The following is a 23503-nucleotide window of genomic DNA, read 5'->3' as shown; positions in this document are numbered from 1 at the left end:
GGTTTCCTTAACACAGTAACGATAACAGGACTAAAAATATTACTTACGTTATTGATTTAATTTCATAAAGTACAAATATAAGTGCGGAAAAAGTTGAGATGCAAATTTATTACCTTGGGTGTATTAATAAAAATAGCTCCAGACCCACCCGGAGTGGGCCTTCTCAGGTCATTCTGCCAGTTATTACAATTTTTGTTGAAATCTTTTATGCAACATCGCATCTCCTTCCGTTTTTGAGATAATAATTAACGAAGTAGTGGATTCGTACGTATTTCCCAAAAATTAAAAGTGCTTCTTTAGGTGTTTTAAGTCGTTTCACGGCGTGTGATTTTTATATATAACGTCTAAATGCTAAAAATGGCATTTACGAAAAATCGACCCTTTTTACCCCCAAAAAGAAGAGACAAAGAGGCAGTTGGCAATTTTTTTATAAATGGAAATAGAAAATTTAGTGTTTCCACAATTTACCCCAGGGTGACAGACGATTTTACAGGGTGTCGATTCCAAGACTTATTGCCCTATTACGCCTCTTTCACCCCTAACATTTGTATGATAAAGACATTGCTGAATAGATAAAATGTTTCAAGTAGTGCTACTGAAGTCATACACCATTTCATTTTTTTTAAACAATGCCGATATTATAAGGAAATCATATAAAATAGCTACATAGCTAAATAACCGTAATGCGTTTAACCCGAAATCCTGCGTTATTGAAACCCGTTTAACCCGAAATCCTGTATTGAACTAGATTTACTAAGCCTCAACACGAAAGGGACGCTAGACAAACGCTTAAGCGGTGTTTTTTATATATTTATCTATTAAATGAGTAGTTTCTCTTCATCAGACAAAAAATTACGCTGAACACAACGAAAAGTCGCCACCAAATTATAAAATATGTTCCTAATATTTCGATTACGCAGTTTCCCGGTGTCTCGTTATTAAGTCCTCCTAAATAGGAAACATTCTTCGTTCCGACGTAGTATATACTATTTAAAATTTCAAAATTATTAAAGCCAAGTAACGCGCGGTGAACGAATGCCTTTTCCCATTGCAGCCTAGCAGTTAAATCAGCACGACAAGCATCGGCGAGACAAGTGATAAACCGCGATGCGGTACCCAGGAGCAGAAAACGGAGAAGGTGACAGGAGAGGCTTAATCGTTATTTCCGTCGGACGCGATAACTGCACTGGAGTAGTAAGAATGCGGCGCTATCACGCGATGCTCATTGTGGTTATATCGACGGAATGCGGAGTCCTCCGATGAGGAGGGTGGGGAGAGGGAGTTTCGTGTGGGTAGAAGTGGTTAGAGAGGCCTGGAGATGGAAGTGCGCCAATGACGTCCCATTGTGCCTCGTATTGATTTAGGAAGTGAAGGGAAAGACCAGATGTATGTATCTGTTCCGTGTGGTTATGGAATTCCATGAATTTCGTCTCCGCTCGGCAATATACTTATCCACTTATCACCACAACTTAAGATTTATAACGACCAATGGAATGACGTTTCTCCGTCAAAAGATCAGAAGGATTGACGTGTCGCATGCTATCGTGGGCAACCGAATGAAAGTAATTCAAAATTATGTTTCCCAGAACGAGACAAAAAATTTAGGTAAGGCAGGCACAAACAAAATCAAGTGCAAATTTTACAAATATGAATTTCGTATAGATTTCCCTGTATTTTGATGCGTAGTCTCCCGTTTCTTATTAAATTTTCGTCATTCCTAGGAAAAGTCTTCGGTCGGGCGTATTTTACCGAAAGTCAAATTAGTAATTGTAATAGTATTTTTTAACAAGTGCAATTCTCCGTAATTTTCCATCAATATCGTCTGCACAATGACTTTATAAAGACAACAGTTGCAGGGTTTCAGTCAATTCCCAAAGAAACAGAATTTCATTTTGCGTTTGAAACCTATGAAACTATAATTATATGCGAACCAGAAGAGGACGGGATTAGGGGGGAGGGCCGGATTCTCCTCACATCTTGGAAGTACAATTATGAATTTTTCTGCGAATAAATAAAGCAAAAATCGAGTCCAATTAACAAGCCTAAATTCTGCACAATACTTAAAAACTCTTCATTTTGCCAGAATTCATTGAGATTACAAACCTCTCCACTTTAATTCCAACCATTCTAAAACATCCCCCGTGATTTTTACCTCTGCCCCTTCCAACGTCCACGAGTAGCCACTGCAAATTAAAACTGAGATAAATCGAATCCAGGCGAAATTGAAGCGGACCTTCATCGCGGAACTGTCGATATGAAAAAACTATAGAAAATAAGGCAGGAAGACAGAATGACTTTACTCCAACATCAATTGTACGGAACATCGCTCGAAAACCCATTTACCCTGAGTGATTCCAACACCAAGAAAACCTTGGCTACAAAACATCATATCCACTAACGAGAGGAAAGGAAATTTATAAACAATACTAAAACAACTTTTGCAACTCATTTGATGCTTCATTAAGTAATTAGGTTACGCTACTAACCTGGAAAATATTATACGCCTTCTACGATACGGAAATTTGCGACATATCAGGGTCGAAACTTAGTTTCCAAGGTCATCAGCTTCAATTCATTAGTTATCACTCATAGAAAATTATTTTTTCTACAGTATTCTCATCCATACTATAAACGTAATTACGAATGCAACTAAATTCATATAGCAAAATAGCCCGTCGCCTGTAGGTTCCTGATGGCATATCGACCCATAATGTCATTTATATCCTAGACATACTATTATGGGAAAACATACCCTCAGTTGTTCAGATATGAACGGCCTGGATCTTGGAACTTCCTCGAATGTCAGTCCTCGAAAAGTCTCATACAATTCTCATCTCACATGCAATATCACCAGCTTATTCAAATGTTCACTTTTTCCCGATGAACCCATTTTACCCAGCCCTGTGGAAAATGCCATTACCCAGTGACATGTATAACGGTTAGTGTGCAACTCAGATAAGGAACCCGCATCGCAAAGTGCTCCAGGACACATCAATCAGAGGTAACCTAATCTACGCTCAAACAATGGAGCGCAACTATTTTTTCATAAATCTACGATCTGTACTAAGAATTTTCTCAGTCAAGAAACTCATCGCATCTTAAAATTAAAGATATAACAACTCTTTAGCCGAGAATTGGGTTGCGATTACCGTATCAGACAATACTGCCCATGATTAATTATATTTCGTAGTAGCACCGCTGATTAGGGAATAGCAATGTGGGGAGCACGACTTTCTATACGCGTAAAGACAATCACTGTACAATTTTAACATAGGCAAAAAAGTTATCTTCATGCATTAAGTTAAAAAGTATTGCTATTAAATAAAAAGTAAATACAACTAGATAAACGGAACTTAATAAGCAATATCTGCGGAAATATCATCCGTACATTTCACACCTTTGCCCTTTTTTGTACCCACTGCTTCACCAAAACATTAACTGAATCTTTGGACCCGTCAAACGATTTTTATAAATAAAAACGAAGAAACAGTAAACCAAGCCTGATCTTTTAGTGGTTTAAGGGTAATTGAAACCAGCTGGTCAAAAGCACACATACCTTTGCCATTGTTCTCATGCCATGATGATGAAGGCAGAGGTAGCTATCGAAACGTCGCCCCCTAAGCAACTCACCCAGTGGAAAATACGAGAAGATTTAATCATTTTATATCTTTCGGTGAAACCTCACAAACCAGGGAATTAATAGTGATCCGAGGAGGAACTTGACCTTGCACGGGGCATCACAAATGAGACTCGCCTCTGTTTGGAAGCATGGGAGGCGCGGCAGCGTGGGATGTGGATCGGCGGGAGAGCGTTGGCGGGAGGATGAGGTGGGGCGCGGACGTTGGCACTCGCGACTGGAGCCGTGCAAACGACATACATACCTGTTGGCGAAGTTCTCCCTGTCGTCCCGGCTGGAGAGCGCGGTGGTGGAGAACCGCTCCGCATCGCCGTCGGGCCCCGCCTCCCCCCCGCCCTCCTCCCCCTCGGTCGAACCCACCGGAGTGTGCATAGCGTGGTCAAGGCGGCCGGACCTGCGAACGGATACCCAAATAGACAATCAATGACGCGAACAGCCTCGAACAAGATTCACTACACATGGGCGTTTTTCTTTAAACTAATTGTAAGTTGAACTACCTCGGTAGATGTGGTTTGACTGTACTCCTATTAGTATAGGAAACGGGAATATTCCACTTGTTCAACTATAACATCCTAGAGGTGGCTCGCAGGCTATTTTGTAGACGTAGAATTAGATTTATTTGCGACAGCAAGTGCAAAAAAGGGAAAATAGTACGAGATAAATTTTCCTTTGAATTCACTTTCACTTCTATAACTCGCAGTTATCCATAGGTCATTTTTGGATAATTTTGGCATTTCCCACTGAGAAGGATTTTTAATTATTCTATGAAAGCAGATAAGGATGCAGATAGGATTTTCACAGGGGGTTAAAGTTTCCCCCAAAATTTAGCACCCATTGAATTTCGCAATACGAAATTTTGTTGGGGATCCTTGTTGGTGGCATTACGGGTCTCAGTGTTTATCGTAACCGACTTTTCAACAGCACAATCCCGTGTCAATCTCTAGGAAGAAATGAGGCACTTGAAACACTCCAGCCCACTGGGCAAGGCTCGATGACTTTGTTCCAACATCAGTTATAAAGGGTACTGCCACAAGGCTTGCCAATTGCCATTCGAAAGGAAACCCATGCCCTATGAACCTTGCAATTGGAATAAGCTGCGTCTCATTACCACGCTGGGATCATCCTCAGCACTAACAATGGGGGAAGGGAATATCCATCTACTCCACAGGATCTTCTACAGTTGATTGTGAGTAGGTGGTAACCCCAGAAATGGTGAGTCTAAGGCGAGTACAAACTCCATAAAGGATTGTTTTAGTAAGTACCTGTATGGATGACAGGTAAGGCGAAGGACAAATACATAGTCAAGATAAATAGAGAAAATAATTGCACAATGAAGGAGTTTAGCACTACGGAGCAATTTTGGAATAATTCAGAAAGTGACCCGCAAAGCAATTTTCCACAGAAAATACTATTTCAGACCTAAACAACGCTTTCCCTTCAATTTTCAAGCCGTTTTCCGTTTTTGGCTAAAAATGGTTATACTACATTTCATAAAGCGCGGTTACGTTTATCTATCGAATGCCAGGACCGAAGTTATTACTTAATGAAGAAGTCCGTCATATGGGATTGTTCAGCTGGCACTAGCGCTAAGCACATGAAAGCGAACTCTCAAAGAAAAGCCTGCCAAGGTGGTGTATATTCCAATCGATGCTAATAAACAGACTGGAGGAATGAAGGGTACATACAACCAGCGAGCGACCGCAAGAAAGCACATGCTTAGATAGGAGAAACTTTAATGCCATGCGAGGATCAATACTAGAGCATTCGAGCCCTATTTTCCTTGGGATACGCCAAACAATTTTTTTCTGGGTTTCATGGCAATCCGAACTGCAATAGCGGTTATTGGCACGCCGACGAGTCGCGATAGTAAAGGAAAAAAGTCAACTATCAATTAAAATGGGAGAAGTCACAATTTTGACTCTTAAAAAAGAAGAAAGGCATCAACGAAAATCATCGAAATCGTTCCGGAGCAAATTGAAAACGTACCCCTGCGAAAGGAACTTTTTCCGCAAGATACGCATGATTCCATCAATACACTATAATTACGTAAGTACACCATAATAAGCCCTTAAAACAACTTTGATACAGAAAATAATACAGCACGGATAGTTTATTTTTCTTTCGGGCAACTGATTGCTGGCGATGTGAAATAACTCGGTATATTGGTATAGAATCCAAAATATTAGCTATATGTTAAGCATCCCTTGAAAAATAAGATAACAATATCTTTGACAAGGGTAGAGACGAAATTGAAGATATATGGATTTCATAACGCACGTGATGATAGATGCAAATGGCAACCTATTTCTAAATTTCCCACTTTCCTTGACGGCGTTAACCGACATCCCACACGGTGAATATTCCGAGAAGACTTGATCTGCATCAATTTTTATTATAAACTGCCTAATATACTGCCTAATTTATACTTGTCGAATAATACGTTCAGCTTAAGAGTAAGGGTATATACATTAATTGAATACATCCGATCATATACATTAAATATTAGATAAAAGTACTCCCTGGGTTTACTGATTTTTATAGCCGTTTGACTACAATTTAACTAATCGCACCGGAGCTGGAAATTGAATTATCCTCAATGGAAATAAATAAGCATGATCAGAAAAATCAATCACTTCTTTCTCAATAGTAAGGTTTGACTTCTATTCACGCTACCAGACAAAGGATATTTCTGAACGAAATTCAGAGAAATGTGAGTCAAATATCGACATATGCGCACAATATTCACGCTCCGACCGACAAACCGTAGCTATTTTGGATATACTTTCTCATCCCCCAGCTACTACGTAAGTGCATGACGTCAGGAAGAAATTTCCGCGGCGTTTAAATAATTCTTGTGGACCATTCATCATTTATGGACCTCAGTCACGATATGACGATTCTAAAAACCTTATCGCGGATATATCGGGAGGCGTGGACAAATTCCACCGCTATTCACGCCATCCTTGCGAGGACTGTACCCTTGCCGAGTTCGAAAAAAGGCATGGAATTTCGTGATTGCTTGTTAAACATACATCATATTTATGCTTAAATGAAAGTGGTATAGGCCTCAATGATTATTAAACATCAGGGAGCCATAAATGCGATGTACGTATAATGTCAAACAATTTTCCGCCCCTTGGATACTAATTTTACTAAAGCCGCTAACGAATACAGGGTGACTTTCGATTAATCCACACGAAACAGCTACAGAGTACATAAAATAAGTAAAGTAGAAAATTAAGGCTCAATCAATTTATTAAAAAGTCTAAAAGCTCTATAAATATTAAGTTTTCTAACTCCGTAAAAATACATAATAAATTTATCAATGTTTTAAGCCCGAAAACCCATATCAACTCACAGGAGTAAAACTTTTGAGATCGCCAAATGCGTGCAACAATTCATGAATAATATTTAGATCGTCTGGTAATTATATACTCATTAGTTACCGAACAATTCATATCTTTTACTTACAAATACATTATAAAAAAAGTATGCATTGAAAATGTATTATGCATTTAAATTCCTACGACTGGTATTAATTTATTTTTTTGTTTATGACACGTGTTAACACGAGATTTTTGAAATATTATTAATTTGTAGTTTTCAATTACTGTTCGTTGGTATTATTATTATGCATTATTACCATCGCTGAAAAAAAAACAATTTACAGTCCTAGTCATAGTCCAATTTTCTATCAGGTACTTTCCTACAAAAACAGAGAAAAGTTAACTGATCTTAGATCGAAAGTATTATGCATCCATGTGGTCACTATCCTCCACATCGAGGACGCATCATTTTCGACCAGTTGTGTTGCTAGAATAAATCTAACACTATCGCCTTGAAAATTCCACGGTCATAAAAAGTATCCCTTATCAATATTCTTCTCTTACTCAAATTTTGAAAAATAAACGTGAGTATATTTTCAGGAACATTTATGTTTACTTAAAAAAACCAAATGTTGACAAGGGTCTAATCAGTGCACGAAGAAAATTTAAGGTGTTTACTTTAGTTTAAACGAGTAATATGTCAAAATAAATACCAAATACGAGTCAAAAGGGAGTTATACGACCATTTTAATCAAATTTTTAAAACCCAATTTTCTAATCTTTCCATTACCTTATTAGAATGAGGTAGACAAGAGGCTAACCAACGATTTTGAATCGATTTTCGGGAAATACATATTAAATACCAGCTCGCAAAGTGTAAGAGATCACTCCGATATTCCACTTTAAAATAGCGAGAGGACTTCATAAAAAGGAGATAAATAATACAAACATCATCACGCAACAACTTCACATATACCAAGGCACTTAAAATAATTACTACACGTAGCTTCCAGGATAGAATTTGAGAATAACCCCAGGACTCTCCAAAATAAGATTCTTCCCCGCACGATTTGCGAACGCGATAAAGAGTTCAAATATTTGTTTCCTTTGTGTTTAAGGAAATGGCATAACTAATAGTTTACTTCACTTCTTCGCCTTCAAGGTCCTTCAAGAAAATCCTCGAATAGGTTCATTGGGTTAATCACGCATAATCAATTTGGAGATAGTAAGATTGAGAGGACGTTGCTCATTCCATAACGAATACAAAAGATAGAATTCATAAACGGCGCATATTTTCAGACCGAGCTATTCGATACTGGGCTGAATCACGTAAGTAAAAAAAACAATCGCATCACTGTCAACAGTTCTTCAATAATAAAACGGAAATGTCTCCGCCCGGGTTAGATGAATATAATTCAAATCAACGAAGCAGGTTATTTTTTTATCAGTGGGACCTGGGACTACAAGAGGGTTCTAAGAGATAACCCCCAGAGTCAAACTGAAATATGCATGTTCGAAACTAGTATAAACGAAATTAAAAGAAAAAAAAAACAGCTAGAAATGAATGTAATGCACTAAAACGTAAAAACTAAGCTTTTCGTCCTCGGAGAACAATGCGTGTTATAACCCTGATTAGGTCGATTAAAAAAGTCTGATAAGTGAGTAAGGATTGGCATGCAACATTAATATCTAAACCTAATCAGTATCCACGCTTTAGCGATAAAAGCCAAATTTTTACTTTTAGTGCATTTTATACTGATTAGGACAAAGCGTGTTTTTTATCTTTTTCATTTCATACTTTTTAGAGGTGAATCATGTAATAGACTCAACCAGAGCTGTTAAAGGAGTTCCTGGCAAAAATTATAACTATCGATATATGTGGAGGAAATTTTTAACAATATTTCCAAATGAAAATTTAGTTGGTTGGCACAAAATTTAAAATGTCAGATTATTGAATATTGTATTGTCAGTAAAAGCAAGCATGTGTGCAAAATTTAAAGCCAATCCAACCGTGTGAGGTGGGTTAAAATTAACTTACAAGATTCAATCCATGAAACAGACGAAGCAAGTTAAGAAAACGTGAAAAGGCCAGGGCCGGTTTTACCCTTAAGTTACGCTATAGGCACCCCCCATTTCCTCTCCATTGAGCGCCTCTCCTCCCTTGAGCCCCCCACCCCTTCCCCGATTTTTATAAGGCCTAGTCACTCGCATGAAGTAAGGTTCGGAAAAAAAGGAATAAACAGATATATGGCTGACAGCATAAGTTTATGCTTGAATTTTTTTACTCAAGGGAAACAGACAATTCAATTTTTAAAAACAGCTTGAAGTAAAACTACATGAAACAGTTTCGCTTTTATGTAACTAAAACAATTTATGAATACCCTTGCCAAAAATAATTTCTAGCCTTAATTCATACAACAAAAGAGAAAAGTAACTTCAAAAAAATAAAAACATTACGTACTGAATGAACTGCGTTAGCACGAAATATAGAATAAAAATAGTAGAACACACACTAATTTTAAAACGCATGAAGACCAGTGGTACGGACGACATTTTAAATTGAACAAAGCCTCTAAAATTAAAATACGGCCAACTGCATATCTTCTTTCTTCTATAAGCGCAGATTAAAAACTTGAATGGAGACATAACGGGGCATGCCTCAAACACAACGAGAACTACTTCAAAAATTTCCTTCCTGTCTCCTTTTCGGCAAATTCATTAATTATGGCATAGCAGTTCAAGTTCTGCTGTAATCCTAACATAGCACATATTGATCCCTAGCAAAGAGGGCACCTGCAGGCAGACGGAACCCACATAATAAGCTTGCTGACGGCGGTGCACTTCGAGGCGCCTCCAGTACAGATCATTGCCGGTTGCCTCACAGAAGGCGCCCCTTGGATTGAGACGTCCCTCGACACTTGCCTATTTTGCCTTACGGTAAATTAGGACCGTGTAAAGGCCGTTTTACACAGGGCACGGAATTGCGCAGGTTAGAACTGCATTAATTTCTAGAATGGAGTGGAAATGCACGAATGCATGTCGTGGAATTCCGTGAATGCATGAACGAAATTAGAACAGGGGCTATTTTGCCATCTCACGTCCATGCATTCTCGCATGTGGTCTAGCAATACACCGCTTTACATGACGCATTTTTGACTACGCCTCCGTCATATTCTGCAAGTACGTGCCCCGTGTAAAACGGCCGTAACAGTAAGCGTTGTCCGCGGTCTCATAGTGCTTCGTGGTTATCATTAGATCCCACTAAAAGCTGAAGTAACATTCTCACCTCCCCAATGTTTTTCACTAACCCCGCCAATTTTCTTAGCATTTCATTTTGCTGGCGCTTTGAATCCTTATGCCTTTGATCCAAAATGCCTTCTGCGAACTAGGGGATTACCATATTGACACGAAGCAAAATCTCTCACTCTCGAATTCATTGAAAGACCTTATCCCCTGAGTATGAAATTATCCGTAAAAAAACAGGGACTGGTGGCCTAACAGGTACGTGTGCGTGCCATATAATCGAAGCAGCCTGGGTTCAAATGCGGACGGGAGCTGTGAATCCTGGAAGTGTGAGTTGGCGCGGGAAAGAAAAAAATAGCCTCTCTCCCTTAAAAGAGTTGTATTCACAGCCCATGCCTTAGTCAGGGGGGTGCGCTGATATATCCAAACTAACTTTCCGGCTCACCAAGTACGAGTTATAAAAATCATGAAAAATACATAAATTGCGGCAGTTTCCTCCATTAGCAATCTTTTCCTCTTTTTCAAATATCTGGTAATATTTCTGCTTCGACCACTGAAGCCCTGTAAATCCAATTCCTACCTTTTTATCTCAAAAACAATATTTTTGATAATTAGTCCCCAATCTAAATTATCCATGACTATCATCATCTCAAATAAAAAAATAAGATCATTTAATGAAAGTGCTTCCTCACCTTCCGCTATCTCTTCCTTCTATGGAAAGGCCTGGATGTGAACTTCCTGATAACCTTAGGCTTCGATTTTTCCGCGCAGGGCGGACCGGGGGGGTAGCTTCTGGGCTGGCTGAAGTGGAAGGTAGATCTGCAGCGGGGTGACCTGGGTGCGATGAAAACAAAACAAATTATGTTATTAACAAAATACGGGTAAAAACTCTAGAAAATTAAAGCATAGCGTAACGGACATTTAAGTACAATACCTACTGCGAAAAAACACCACCAAAGGAAATGCAAGAAAACAATGCTTTCACCAGGTCACGACAATTGAAATGTGGGGAAACCGGAAAAAATATATTCACTCGCCCTTTAAATTATAAAGTCCAACATAATGAAGGCGTTATATAGGCTATAAAAGAAAAGTAAAGTCATAAGGGTAAACAATTATTCCTTCCAACTCTAATAACAAACGAGGAGACACATTTATCAAAAATAACAACTATTAAAACCTTTCCTGCAAAAATCAAAAGTACACTTCCTTTGAAACAAACACATAATTTTCCCTAAAAATTTTCTGAGGAGCGCTAGGAATGGTGATCGATTTTGGCAATATGATTAGGGAAATACAATATGACACTTATGAGGCCTTTATACCGTTATTACTTCCTTTTAAATTGGGAGGATTATAATTTTTCCTTGAATGTTAGCCACTCTCTAGGTTCGGCTAGCAAACTAAGAAGCCCCCAAGAACTAGTGGAGTCGACGAATGCTCCTCAAAGATAGTCACGAATGGCTGATATTAAAAGTTAGTAATTATTGTATTACATACAGCGAACATGGACTAGAATATGGAAAAGAGTGAGACAATGCTGGGCACTGCCCCCGAAAATTCGAAAGAATAAAGAAAGCCGTCAATGAAAGCAAATATGAGGGTTCGGGTGTCAACGTCCATGGAGAAAGAATAGGTATGCTGCGATTTGCTGACGACATAGCCGCTGACGACAATGATTTGAAGAAGACTCAGTCATTAATACAATGGATAATGGCCAGATATTAGCTGAAAATCGATAAAAAGAAAACTAAGATACTAATAAGCCATAAAAGATAGAATGGGACACACATTAAACAAAGAAAACAAAAATCTTGAAGACGTGAAAGAGCTTTGTTTCTGAAGAAGCCGAACACCCAGCAATAGACGAACCAAGAAAGAAAAAGTAGACTAACACAAACGAAGAGGGAATTCTACAATAAGAAGTTTCCACTTAAAGTTGAGAATACAAGCATAGAAGTAAGGAAACAATTCATTAGATGCCACGATACGTATGGAAAATATTTCTATATGATATATAGGAAGCGAAACTTAGCCGTTGGCACCAGCAGAGAAATTCTGGAATCTCTCCAATTGAGGTGCTACGGAAGAATGATGAAGATAAAATGGATCGACCGAGTGCGTAACTAGGAAATGCTTAGAAGAATAGTACAAGTCTTCCAAAAACCCTAAGGAGAAGAAGTGACACCTTAGTAAGCTGCATCAGGCAGCGTGATGAAAACGATCGTCGACGAACAGGTGGAAAACGAGAAGGGCAAGGGACGCCCCCGAATGAGTTACACAGGACAGGCTATCAAGGATATAAAAGAGATGAAATATGACACTGTGAAAGGGTTAGTAGACAGGAGAGCTGCGTCAAGTTAATCTTGATATTGTTAACTCGAGATACTGGTGACAATGAATCATTTAAGAACAATTAATTTTACAAAAACCCGATTATTTTCAGCATAATAAATTGGCATTCCCGCAGTGAAAGGGCCGGGGAAGCAGGGATTTCAACGACCGAATCTGATAATGACATAACTCGGGATTTACATAGTAATATGAGTTCTGATCGTCATGAAATCTTGGTCACGGTATAACGGTGTCAACAAAATCGAGTGTGTACCGCATTTACGTCCCTAAGATAAACATTCCCATAATACCAATACTTCGACGCTTTCTTTTCCTTATAAAGCTTAGGTTATATAACCTGGACGGATACACAAGGTAACAGTTAAAAATTACTTCTATGAGACAGATGACACGAGACAGTCTCCATGAATTTGTAGAGTCAAATTTAGGTCTAAAAGGAATCCGGGAATGATCTGTACTGGAGGCGCCTCGAAGGGTACCGCCGTCAGCAGGCTTATTTTGTGGATTCCGTCTGCCTGCAGGTGCCCTCTTTGCTGGGGCTTTAAATGTGCTATATTAGGATTATAGCAGAACTTGAACTGATATGCCATAATTAATGAATTTGCCGAAGGAGAGTCTATGAAATCCAACAGGATGTGTTAAGGATAAGGTTGTGGGATGTCTTTCTGCGTATCTTCGACCCGGTTTAGCGACGGATGAAGCAGCAAATTGTAGTAGGACTCAAGGCGAATTGTCGCGTAAACGGACATCCGTACATTTGTTTGAAAGAATGCATCATATCATCATAACTTTCTTCACATACGTAACACTTCAGAGTAATTATTTTTAAATGAATACCTCTATTAGAGCTATAGAAAAAGCGGTCTTTGTTAGCACCATGTAATATTTCAATACACCTGCAACTCCGATAACCACAATTATGCAATCATGTATTTTTTTAATGACAGTGAATGCGATTCCAACATGAAATAGGAATGTATGTGGGAGAAAACTATCACGCAAATTGGTCCAACGGAACGAAAACAAACTAAATGAACTAGCACAGAGATTTCTGACTTCTATCTTTCAAATTAATAGTAAGAATCAATGGGAGGAGGAAATCAGAGGTTAAGGTCTAAGGTCTAACAAAGGTCCATTATAAACAATTTTTTATTTTGAATAATGCACCTGGGCTACTCAGCCTTCCACCTCTCGAAGGACAGGAAAGCAAGCAGCGGAGATCCGTCACTCCGTGACCCCAACGGCAGGTTCACTGACAACGGGAAGTTTTCCTTCCAACTACGCGACTCAATCGCACACCGTTATATCTACTTCCATTTAATTAAGTTCAATACATTAAAAAATATTTACACTTGTAAATGAACACATAATCAAAGCCAACGTTATGTTAGGGCGACGTGTGCCCATCGATACGCGGATGAGAGGCTGAGCTAGTGAAAGCGCATTCAAGAAGGTCATGACAGTATAAATGACCTGGAATCATAAGCATATGTTGCCAAATTAGATTAAAATACTTTATTCTTGCCGAATCCTGACAAAAGAGAAATGCATAGTATGAACCCGTAAACAAATGCAAACAATTCTCGACATTTGTTTACATTCGACGGAAGAATGAAAATTGGTAGTCGACTTTTACGACATTTTAGTTTAACCCCAAACAATGCTAGAAAAACAATATTTATTGCAAAAATTAAGTTTTGTATTTCTTGTTTCGATGGTATATCTAAAAAAAAAGTCATTCATAATCGTGGCCATACCTGCGATAGGAGATGTCCCTTCGGTATCAGGAATAACAGCTGCCACCATGCGGAACGACCTCACCCAATCTTAATACTCAGTTTTCGACTGCTGCGTACATAACCCAGACAAATATTACCGCACTTCGTAATAGCACAATGAAAACAATAAGAGTTCTTCAGGGTGCATGGCGCTGCCCGCACGACAAGGCCACTTCTTGGGCAAGCGAACACCAATGGAAAACACAGCAATCCACGCCAACACACGAAATTCATTCACAGTAGCTACACTCGTAAACGTCCTACATTATCTTTCCAACTCATGCATTCGATGCTGTCCTTAAAATTACCGAGGGTATAAACAAAACACGGGAATGAAACTGAAAGAGGGGATAGGGGGTCTGAATGAGAGACTTGAAGAATGGAGGATGGGCAAGTCGCAGCAGGTGGCGCACTCTGGCGGGCGAATTCAGTATTGATCAGTGCGCGGCTCCCGCCTCTCAACGAGTAGGTACGAAGGGGGATTGTAGGCGGAGAGGGGTGTCACGTGATTCCCAGAGCAAGAGAGTGAAAGAGGGAGAGAAGCAATGCGAAGGCCCTCCGTGCAGGTACTCGACTTGCGTACGTTTGATAGAAACGAGTCACGAGGAGTATATTTCTTACGAGCGCGAATAAATGAGATTCTTACAACCGAAACAACGAAGAATTGTCATTATGATTCCCTCTTAAAATATGTTAGTTCCCTCGTGAAACTGTGGTTCGCACTGTGATGGAGAAGGATTGTTAAAGATAATGATTTTTGGACCACAAACTATTGTAACGCTATGTGCGTGCCTTCTCTGCGAGAAATGAGACGCCTAGGATGTTTTTCGCAGAGGAGGCCGGGTGCAAGCAGAGCTCAGCGCCGGCAAGAATCGATAATTCTGACACAAGGCACCAAAAAACACGCACACACCCCCTTTCATGCTCCAATGCACTAGGGTAGAATGTTAATGCCTTCCTCACGTTAGCGACCCAGGGGCATGATAGTGCACTGAATATAGAGACCAGACAACAGAATGGGCTGGTTGCAGCGGAAGATTATAAAATAGCCATTACTTGAATTTGACATTCTTCAACACAGGTAAATTCCTTTCTTTGTGTTTATTAGTTAATGACGATATTCATAATAAATCACCGCTGAAACTAGTGCGATTAGACGAGACTAGAAAAATATATATGGATTGTTACATGAGGGGAAATAAGTAAAATCAAATTTTTTAACATCGTATTTATGGCCACCAACAACTGCTCTTGATAATTCCACCTCTTAAAATTATCAAAAACAGTAACATTTTACAGGTACCTGCGATTTCATCGATAAAAAATAACAATTTCATAGAAAAAAATCAACGCACATTTATTTTCACAGATAATCCCTTAACAATAATCTTCCCCCAAACAATGACATAACGCGCGTAACGTGACGAAACTTGAAACCACAATAAAATACCAGTCACCAAGGGAGTTGACAGTGTGTAAAGAAGAGAAATGAATTCTAGAACGCGATGTCAAGAAATGAACACAGACAGGAACAGCGGAAAGATGAAACGACCATCTATTCGATGGCTCTTGAATTAAAAACCTTGTGCCAACGCGATTCTCCACACCCGTGCAATTTCTTACCGGGGGTTGAGGTCGAGGAGTCGTGTGTCCTCTCAATGTTTCCCTCCGTGTCACCCGAGTCATGTCCCTCCGTCGGGAGAGACGCCACCCTTCAGGAGCCGGGAGGAGGCAGCGGCCGGCGGCGCCTCCTCGCGATGCCGGAGAACCCACACTCCCTTCAGGACACGGTCGCGCACCACCACTCGCACTCTAAACACAACACTGACTGGGGGTGCACCTACGTTATAGGTCCTCCTCTTCTTGGGACGACTGCCACCCTCTTCCACTCGACGAATTTTCGGCTGCGGCAGGGGGATGCGAAGGGTTGCTTGGTTCGTCGGGGGTCCGAAATGGGGGGAAGCGTTTTAGCCGGGTGAGGGTGGGGGGTGAAGGCTCAGTTGGAAGGGGTGAGGAGACCGCTAGCGGCGCCGAACGGTGTGCCGGGACATCACAAATAAGTCTCCTGGCGGGAAATTCACTCCATGGCACAACTCGACACTCAAAGGGGCCGACTTCTTAGAATCATGAGGTGCGAGTTGGTTGCACAGCACCGAAATCACAGGTCAAAAATCTGGAAGCGTACGCGAAATGAATTGTGACCCGATAAGATAAATTAAAAACGGGTATCCCCCAGTGGTAAATCTCCTGTCTCCCTCATCCTTTGACTCCTCGTACCAACTTCCCTTCCTATCTCCCACGCTCTCCAGAGCCTCCTCACCCCTCTCTCCAGCTACTCCTCTTCAAAAACAGGTTCTTCTCCCATTCCTCTCGGACTGAACTCCTGGAAGTCCACAACCTCCCTCTCAGGTAAGTTCCTCAGTCCCTTCCTATCCACAACAATGGTGCAAGTGGAATGGGGGAGGAAGCTATAGAAAAAACTTATCCCTCACTGACTTTAGGGTCCCTTCGCACTTGTTCCTGAATTTCACCCAGTGGAAAGGGATGCGCTGAACCAGACCCTTCGTCTGGCACACCACTTGTCTCGAGCACAAAGGAGGAAGATTGTTGGAAAACTTCCGATGCTGCGAGTTTCCTAGTGCATCTTCCCACCCCGCGTGTATTTTTCGTACCGAGGGGAACTCACGAAAACACCTCCGCGCGTTTGCCAGGGGAGGGGGTCAGAAGAATCCACGCGAGGCAATGTAGCAGGTAGATCGGTGGGGAATAAGGTGCGCACCTTGGGCGGCGAGTGTGAAAACACCTGCCCGACGAAGGAAGTGCCCAAATTCTCGTCCCTCGTCTCCGTGGATGGCGGTCACTCCTTCGACCTGGGACCGCTGTGTGGGAGAATGGAGGGATGGAGGTGAGAGCGATGACTCATCGCAGCGAGAGAGGAGCGGCGGTGGGTGGGGGGGTGAGGGCAAGAGGGGAGGGGAAGCGTTGGTGGAGGAGGAGGGGGTTGTGTGGTGAATCGAAGGTGAGGCGGAAGGGGAGGAAAAGGAAAACCGATGGGAACGGACAGGGAGTTCGTGGGGAGACAAACGCGAAGGAGTTGGAGGCGGCCGATGTGAGGGGAGGCAAATTCACTGCCGCGCCTGACACTCTGGGCGAACGCAATATTCGTGAAGGCAACATTTACTCAAAACTTGGCCCTAATGAGTTCGAGCAAACTAATTGAAGAAAACATAATTTTTCAGAAAATATCCGATGACGAAAAAATTCGAGTGGCAATCAAATTTGTAAATAATAAATGCCATATATGCGATCCATTTATTTTTCAATCAGATCTTCAGATAATACTATATATTTATTTTCCCAACTATAATTGGCATTCGGGGAGTAATCGGAGATTTTGAATTACACCAATGAGCAGCCTCACTAAGAAATAATACTTTTAATTTGCGAGAGTGAAGGAGATGGTTTTTTACCTATATAAACGCGCACATACATACGACATTCCAGAAAATATTTTAAGTGAATATTTCCAGCAATTTTATTATTTGGTTTTCGACACATCGGTGATCTGAATACGAAAGTCAGCAGGAGACTAAACACCGCTAAAATGAGGCGATGCAAGTGGATTCATTTTTTTCATATGCTCAGGATGAAATTACCATACCTGATAAATGACATATCAATTGTAGACAGTGGCGTCGCGAGTCGACATGCAGGACCTATAAGTGCACAAATTGCACGATGGAGAAAACTTAGCATCCCTCAACCAAAATCTTTGAGGTTCCTGGCAGGATGTTAGATAGATGCATTCATTGTATGCAAAAGCGTTAGTTATCATGCATCAAGGGCGCAGTTAGGAATTGAGGCTAGGGGGGTTTTAGGCACAACTAACACTGGGGAGTTACGGGATTTGGAATACCCACCAGGGGAAGCGGGAGGTGCGGGAGCCCTCCCCTAGAAAAATGTCTTGAGAAATGGTTCAAAATGATAAGTTTTACGGCCTTCTGAGGGATATTTTTATATTCCTTACATTATTCTATAAGTAATATTAGTCCAATTAAGAAAAATGCATTAAACTTTAAAACTTCTCTGGGGGGGGGGGTATCCCCTAAAACCCCTCTCGCTGCGCCACTGTCATGCATTACTATATGTATAAACGCTGCCAAAATGTCGCCATCCTAAGTGTTTGATCAAAATATTCTTCAATCGAATATCGCTTAAGCTTTTTGAAAACGGCTACTGTTCATTGGGTAGTTAGTAAATATTTTCAGGAACACAGAAAGGCCAGCATCCAGCTCTCACACGTTAAAGGCATTTTTGAGTGTTGAGAGCGGGTGCTGCTATTTCTACGGAGCGCGGGGGAATTGATGGTTACCGTGTATTTTTTCTCGCGTAATTCTCGAGCAGATTCCTCGTCAAGGCAAGCTTAATGCTTCGTAGATACTCCTCATGGAATAAATGGCTCACCCCCATATAGTCATTAAATAATTCTCCACTAAATTTTTGGTCTCCAAAATCCCTAATTTTACGCTCACCTTTGTCTTTCATTGTGGTCATCTCTGAAGTTTTATTTCCTTAAAAAACATTCTTCAGAAATAAATGGCTTTCCCCGGGTAAAAATTCACCAAAAAGCGCTCAGTTTCTGAGAAATTAAAAGTTTTAATTCCAGCGATATACACAATATTATGAACATTATTGAGAAATTACTCCAAGTATTGATATTAATATTAGACTTCCCATACTCTGATGACTATAACTGCGATAAAATGTTGGTCCCACATATAAAGACAATTTATGGTAATATCGACGAGCAGTGATGACATTTCAGTCCTTGGCGAAAAATAAAATATAATTTCCGCATCTATTGATTATTAAGGCCTAAAATAAAGCGAAGCATTCAGATGCTCCCAATGATGGATACTTTCAAAGGAGTTATAAATTTGCATTGAAAGTTGAGATAGCCTATATTTTCAGATAAAATGGGGTTAGTAAAACTGCATTACTACATCTACGAAGTACGCAAGCCACCACCAGGGTGTGAGGCACTAAGTAATTCCACGTTAGACACGCAGTCATTCTAGTCTTAATCAGACACGTGCTCGCTTGACGGACATATGACAGCGAGATGCGGTCAGACCCAGTGGGGGATACAGTTGGGGGGCGTCCCCCAACCTTGCGGGTCCACCCATATTGCCGAATATTACAAAACCAATATTGTAACTTTTTTATATCATAAAATGGTATTGTCTTTTACATGCGAATAATCACTTTAAATAAAAAAAATTTACACTCTGCCGGTGACTTGATCATTTTTTATGACGATAAAAGTAAAGGCAACTCAAAATATATTTTGCGCCCCCCCCCCCCTTGAGTTTTTTCTGTATCCGCTACTGGTCAGACCAGAAACTGTAAGAGTAATTTACTATCATAAACAAGAAAAAGTTTCCTCGTTAAAATGTATCGACTGAGAATGAACTCCATTTTGCTCTTTTTCGGTCATAGTCAAGGCCAAGAACGAGCAGATTCTAGCGGTTTAGGGATTCAACCCACTGCCAAAATGTTTACATGTAATCATACGTGAACCTGCTTTGCATGGATTACACACAACAGTGGTGTAACCAGAATTTTCGCTCCAAAACACGAAAATGGGAGGGTCCAGGGTAATGTTTTTTAAAAACAAGGTACTCATTGTAAGTAGAGAGTTTTGAGCTATTTTACATTTTTCACTGTCGGAAAAACTTTATTTTTAAAAATCTTATGTAAATAACTGATTTTTCAATATGTTTACATGCATGACGAATAAAAGTAACGGTGTTTTTATATTTCGGGGTGCGGGGGGGGGGGGGGGTCCCGAACGCCCCGAAAATTTTTCTAGCTACTGCCATAGTCATAGAGCATAATGAAATTTAACACATCATATTCTTAACGCCCTTAGCATAAGAACCCTCGTGAATTTTTTCAAAGCATAGACTTAAGTTTACAACACGTTCTTGGACTACAGCCATGCGTTTCAACGCAGTTTCCAGTCGTGAATAAATTGCATTTAAATACGAATATGCGACTACTAACGTAAAAAAATGATATGTCTGACAACTTCAGCACAAATATATGGCTACAGTGTCGCCCCGTAAGCTTCGAGCAACTCGCGAGACTCTGGCGGATAGAACCAACGAGGAGTCACTTGAGGGTAGTTTTATAAATGAGGGTAATCAGTAAGATGATTATGCTACCTATACGTTACTTGTTTCGTTTTTTTCCATGCTTAGCGGTACTTTGATAACAATTTGTCATTAGGCATGGTATATTGAGTTTGCGTTTACTGCTATTTACGGAAATAAATGCGAGTGAAAAGTCTTGTATTAGATGAAATTAAAAGTGGAAACCTTCAATTAACTTCAGGGGAATCCCTCATGAATGAAATGGAAAACGTTTCTCCCCTCAGACGGTACTGATCGGAAGACTTACTACGGAAGAAAGAATCTCGGGATAGTATTACGTTCTACCGCATTCCTCCTACGTAATCGTCCCGAAGCACACACTACCGCCGCAGTTCACAAGCCAGTTCCTGGAATCGTGAAACAGCGCGGGGGTGGAAGCCGTCGGAGACCGATCAATATCTGCGAAAGATTTCATGGGGAATTCCGCGCGAATCCTTGTCCCCCCTCTCGTCAGTGTCGTAGCCCTCTTAGTTCCAATACAAGCCGCAAGAGCGCGATCTGCCGAAGAAATGAGTTTTGGCGCCACATTTCCATACAAAGCAATGAGAGTCCCGATCGGTTTGCATCCGTTATGTATAAGGTCTCGATACTTTTCTCACTTTCATTTCGAGACGATGACATGAAGAAAATGCTTTCGTTTAAGCACATAATATTGGTATCATGCCCTTCAGAATATGAAGGCATTTCGACAAACATAAGATTTCGTTCCTTTCACTCCACTAAAGCATTTAGGTCGTTCGCTCATTAATTTTTAATGCATTTGTAGGTTTCTGAGTGGAGGTTTTATTTGAAATTATTCAGAAAAACATATTGCTCCCCTGAATGAATGCTTCCATAGTCACATTTCCTTGGTGCTCAGCATACTGGGCACAATAAATAAAAAATCTGAGTATCCTTTACGTCTCCTATACAAGTTTAATAGAAATATACTTTCTATAAATTATTGGGATTGCTACAGGGGCGGAATAAAGGTCACTGTTTGGTGGGGAAAGGGCAATATGTAATTTCTGTGACACTCAATAAGTGCTATGCCATACCTCTCAGCAATAATTCGCCATTTACAATTTAAAAAAACACATAAAAAAAGAGACCCACAAAAACTATCAGACATTTCAGCTCTAATCAATAAAATTATCTATTCTATCGTATCTAATTTTTTAGTAGAGTCAGATCGTTATGCGTCTGTAACTAATGCTACAATAATTGAAAAACTTCATTCATGTAGCATCATTTAATAAAATGGATGAAAGGCATTAATCACATGCATATACTAATTGGGCATTCACATTAAGAATCTCATAAACAAAAATTAAATTAAACCAATAATACACCATGAATTCAACAAAGACATTCAAACTAAACCACATGTCAGTTAGGCGAAGAATACGACTGAAACAATTACACAACTCATTACAAATTCCACTAAAAACAAAAAGAAGGTAAACTACTCTTAGCCATAACACAAATATGCTTTCCAATAGTGAATACGTTATAATAGTTGAGATTAATATCTGCAAATTTACAATGTATAAAAATTATACGTAACAGTTTCCTTCAATTTAATATACATAGGTTTTTTTAAAGAGAACTTATATCCATATGATAGTTTTTGATTCAGCAATGATGACAGTTTGGTACCAGCAAAAGTAAAATAGCATCAGACTATAGTCAGTTAAGACATGCGGTCAGGCTGAAGCCCATTAAACTCTAAATGTGTTCTGGCCAATGACGATTGGCAACATTTGCTGGAAATGACAGTCATCAGCTGTCTAGAAAGCTATGCTGACTAGAAAACTTCCATATGGGTCAACATTTTCCAATAACAGTATGTACCATAGTCAAAATGAAAATAACATTGTCTCTAAATAAATTTTTTCAACTAATACTACAAAATGATGGAAATTCAGGATTTGGGTTATCTGAAAGGATTCATCACCAACCCAATGAAGTATACATGGTGAATACATTCATATACATGGTGAATATTTTCAAACTAGGTAATTTTTTGCAGAGCCAAACGAGGCTTTTTCAAAGGATAATAGCATGTGAACTAAAAGTGAAAACATGTGCACACATGGATTTAATGTTATGCCGTGGGATTTCATTCTCATGAGTAAAAAGTGATAAATATGTGGTGATTAAAGGAATTAACTATGGAACTATTAAACATTGATCAATAATGTTATTATAAAAGAATTGTGTCTTGTAATAGTGATATTTGATTTTGAGTATATTTTTTTTTAATTAAAATACATAAGGAAATTATCCAATGGCAGAGGTTAAGGGTAATATGGAAGACTGAGAATGTGCAAAATAATATGTAAATGCAAAAAAATTATTATGTACAAATGCTTAATCATCCAATTATGTTTCTGAGATAGTATGGAAAAAAATTTTGATGTCAAGTATTTTGGAGGTTTGGGAGTCCGGCTTCCAGTAAAGCCTCCAATAACAAGAGAGCACAGGGGAAAACACCCATCTGCTGTCACACGTACTTGCAACTTACATCCAACCAGACAAGATTCTTGAGGAGTGACAGACCATTCTCTTACATGCTTCCAAGTCACAGCGAATGAATCAGGTCAGATTGGGATGGGGAATTAAATAAGCTGAATCAATTCTTGTGACAAAATATGGCTGACACAGTCATAGATGAATTAAGGTATGCAGTTGTTAAAGGAGGAGAAGGTAGATCATTACTTTCCACAATACCTCTCAGCAATAATGCACCTGAGGTCTGATATGAGTAGACAAGTGATTTTTAAACATTAATTATTTATTAATATGTGAATTATTTTAAAATATTTTTTGATAAGGTGACGAAACAAAACTTTGGAGAGCCACTTCAGTGATTGGAGATACAGGTAATCATCTTTTTAATTTTTTCTGAAAATAGTAGAGGGGCAGTCACCTTCCCCTGTAATCCACCACTGCTAACATAGAATTATT

The 23503-nt window shown here is 39.7% G+C and overlaps 1 protein-coding gene across 3 annotated transcripts in view; it reads right to left on the bottom strand.

Annotated features, from left to right (window-relative positions):
* LOC124164614 (G2-specific protein kinase fin1) overlaps positions 1-16893 on the bottom strand; it is a 70323-nt gene extending 53430 nt beyond the window's left edge. For 2 of the 3 annotated variants that reach the window (XM_046542014.1, XM_046542016.1), the window contains exons 1-3: positions 14319-14751; positions 10899-11040; positions 3882-4031 (exon numbers count right to left, since the gene is read on the bottom strand). In XM_046542014.1, the coding sequence (XP_046397970.1) occupies positions 3882-4031; positions 10899-11040; positions 14319-14367 (341 nt within the window). In that variant the 5' untranslated portion in view covers positions 14368-14751. Of the gene's footprint in view, positions 1-3881; positions 4032-10898; positions 11041-14318; positions 14752-15962 lie in introns of those variants that run through there. The other variant, XM_046542017.1, reaches the window with a different exon arrangement.
* Between the last annotated feature and the right edge of the window lie 6610 nt (positions 16894-23503).

This window comes from Ischnura elegans, chromosome 1, assembly GCF_921293095.1.
Source record: "Ischnura elegans chromosome 1, ioIscEleg1.1, whole genome shotgun sequence".
Taxonomy (NCBI): Eukaryota; Metazoa; Arthropoda; class Insecta; order Odonata; family Coenagrionidae; genus Ischnura; species Ischnura elegans.
The sequence above is the reverse complement of the archived record's forward strand: the minus strand, read 5'-3'. Positions and strand labels throughout refer to the sequence as shown.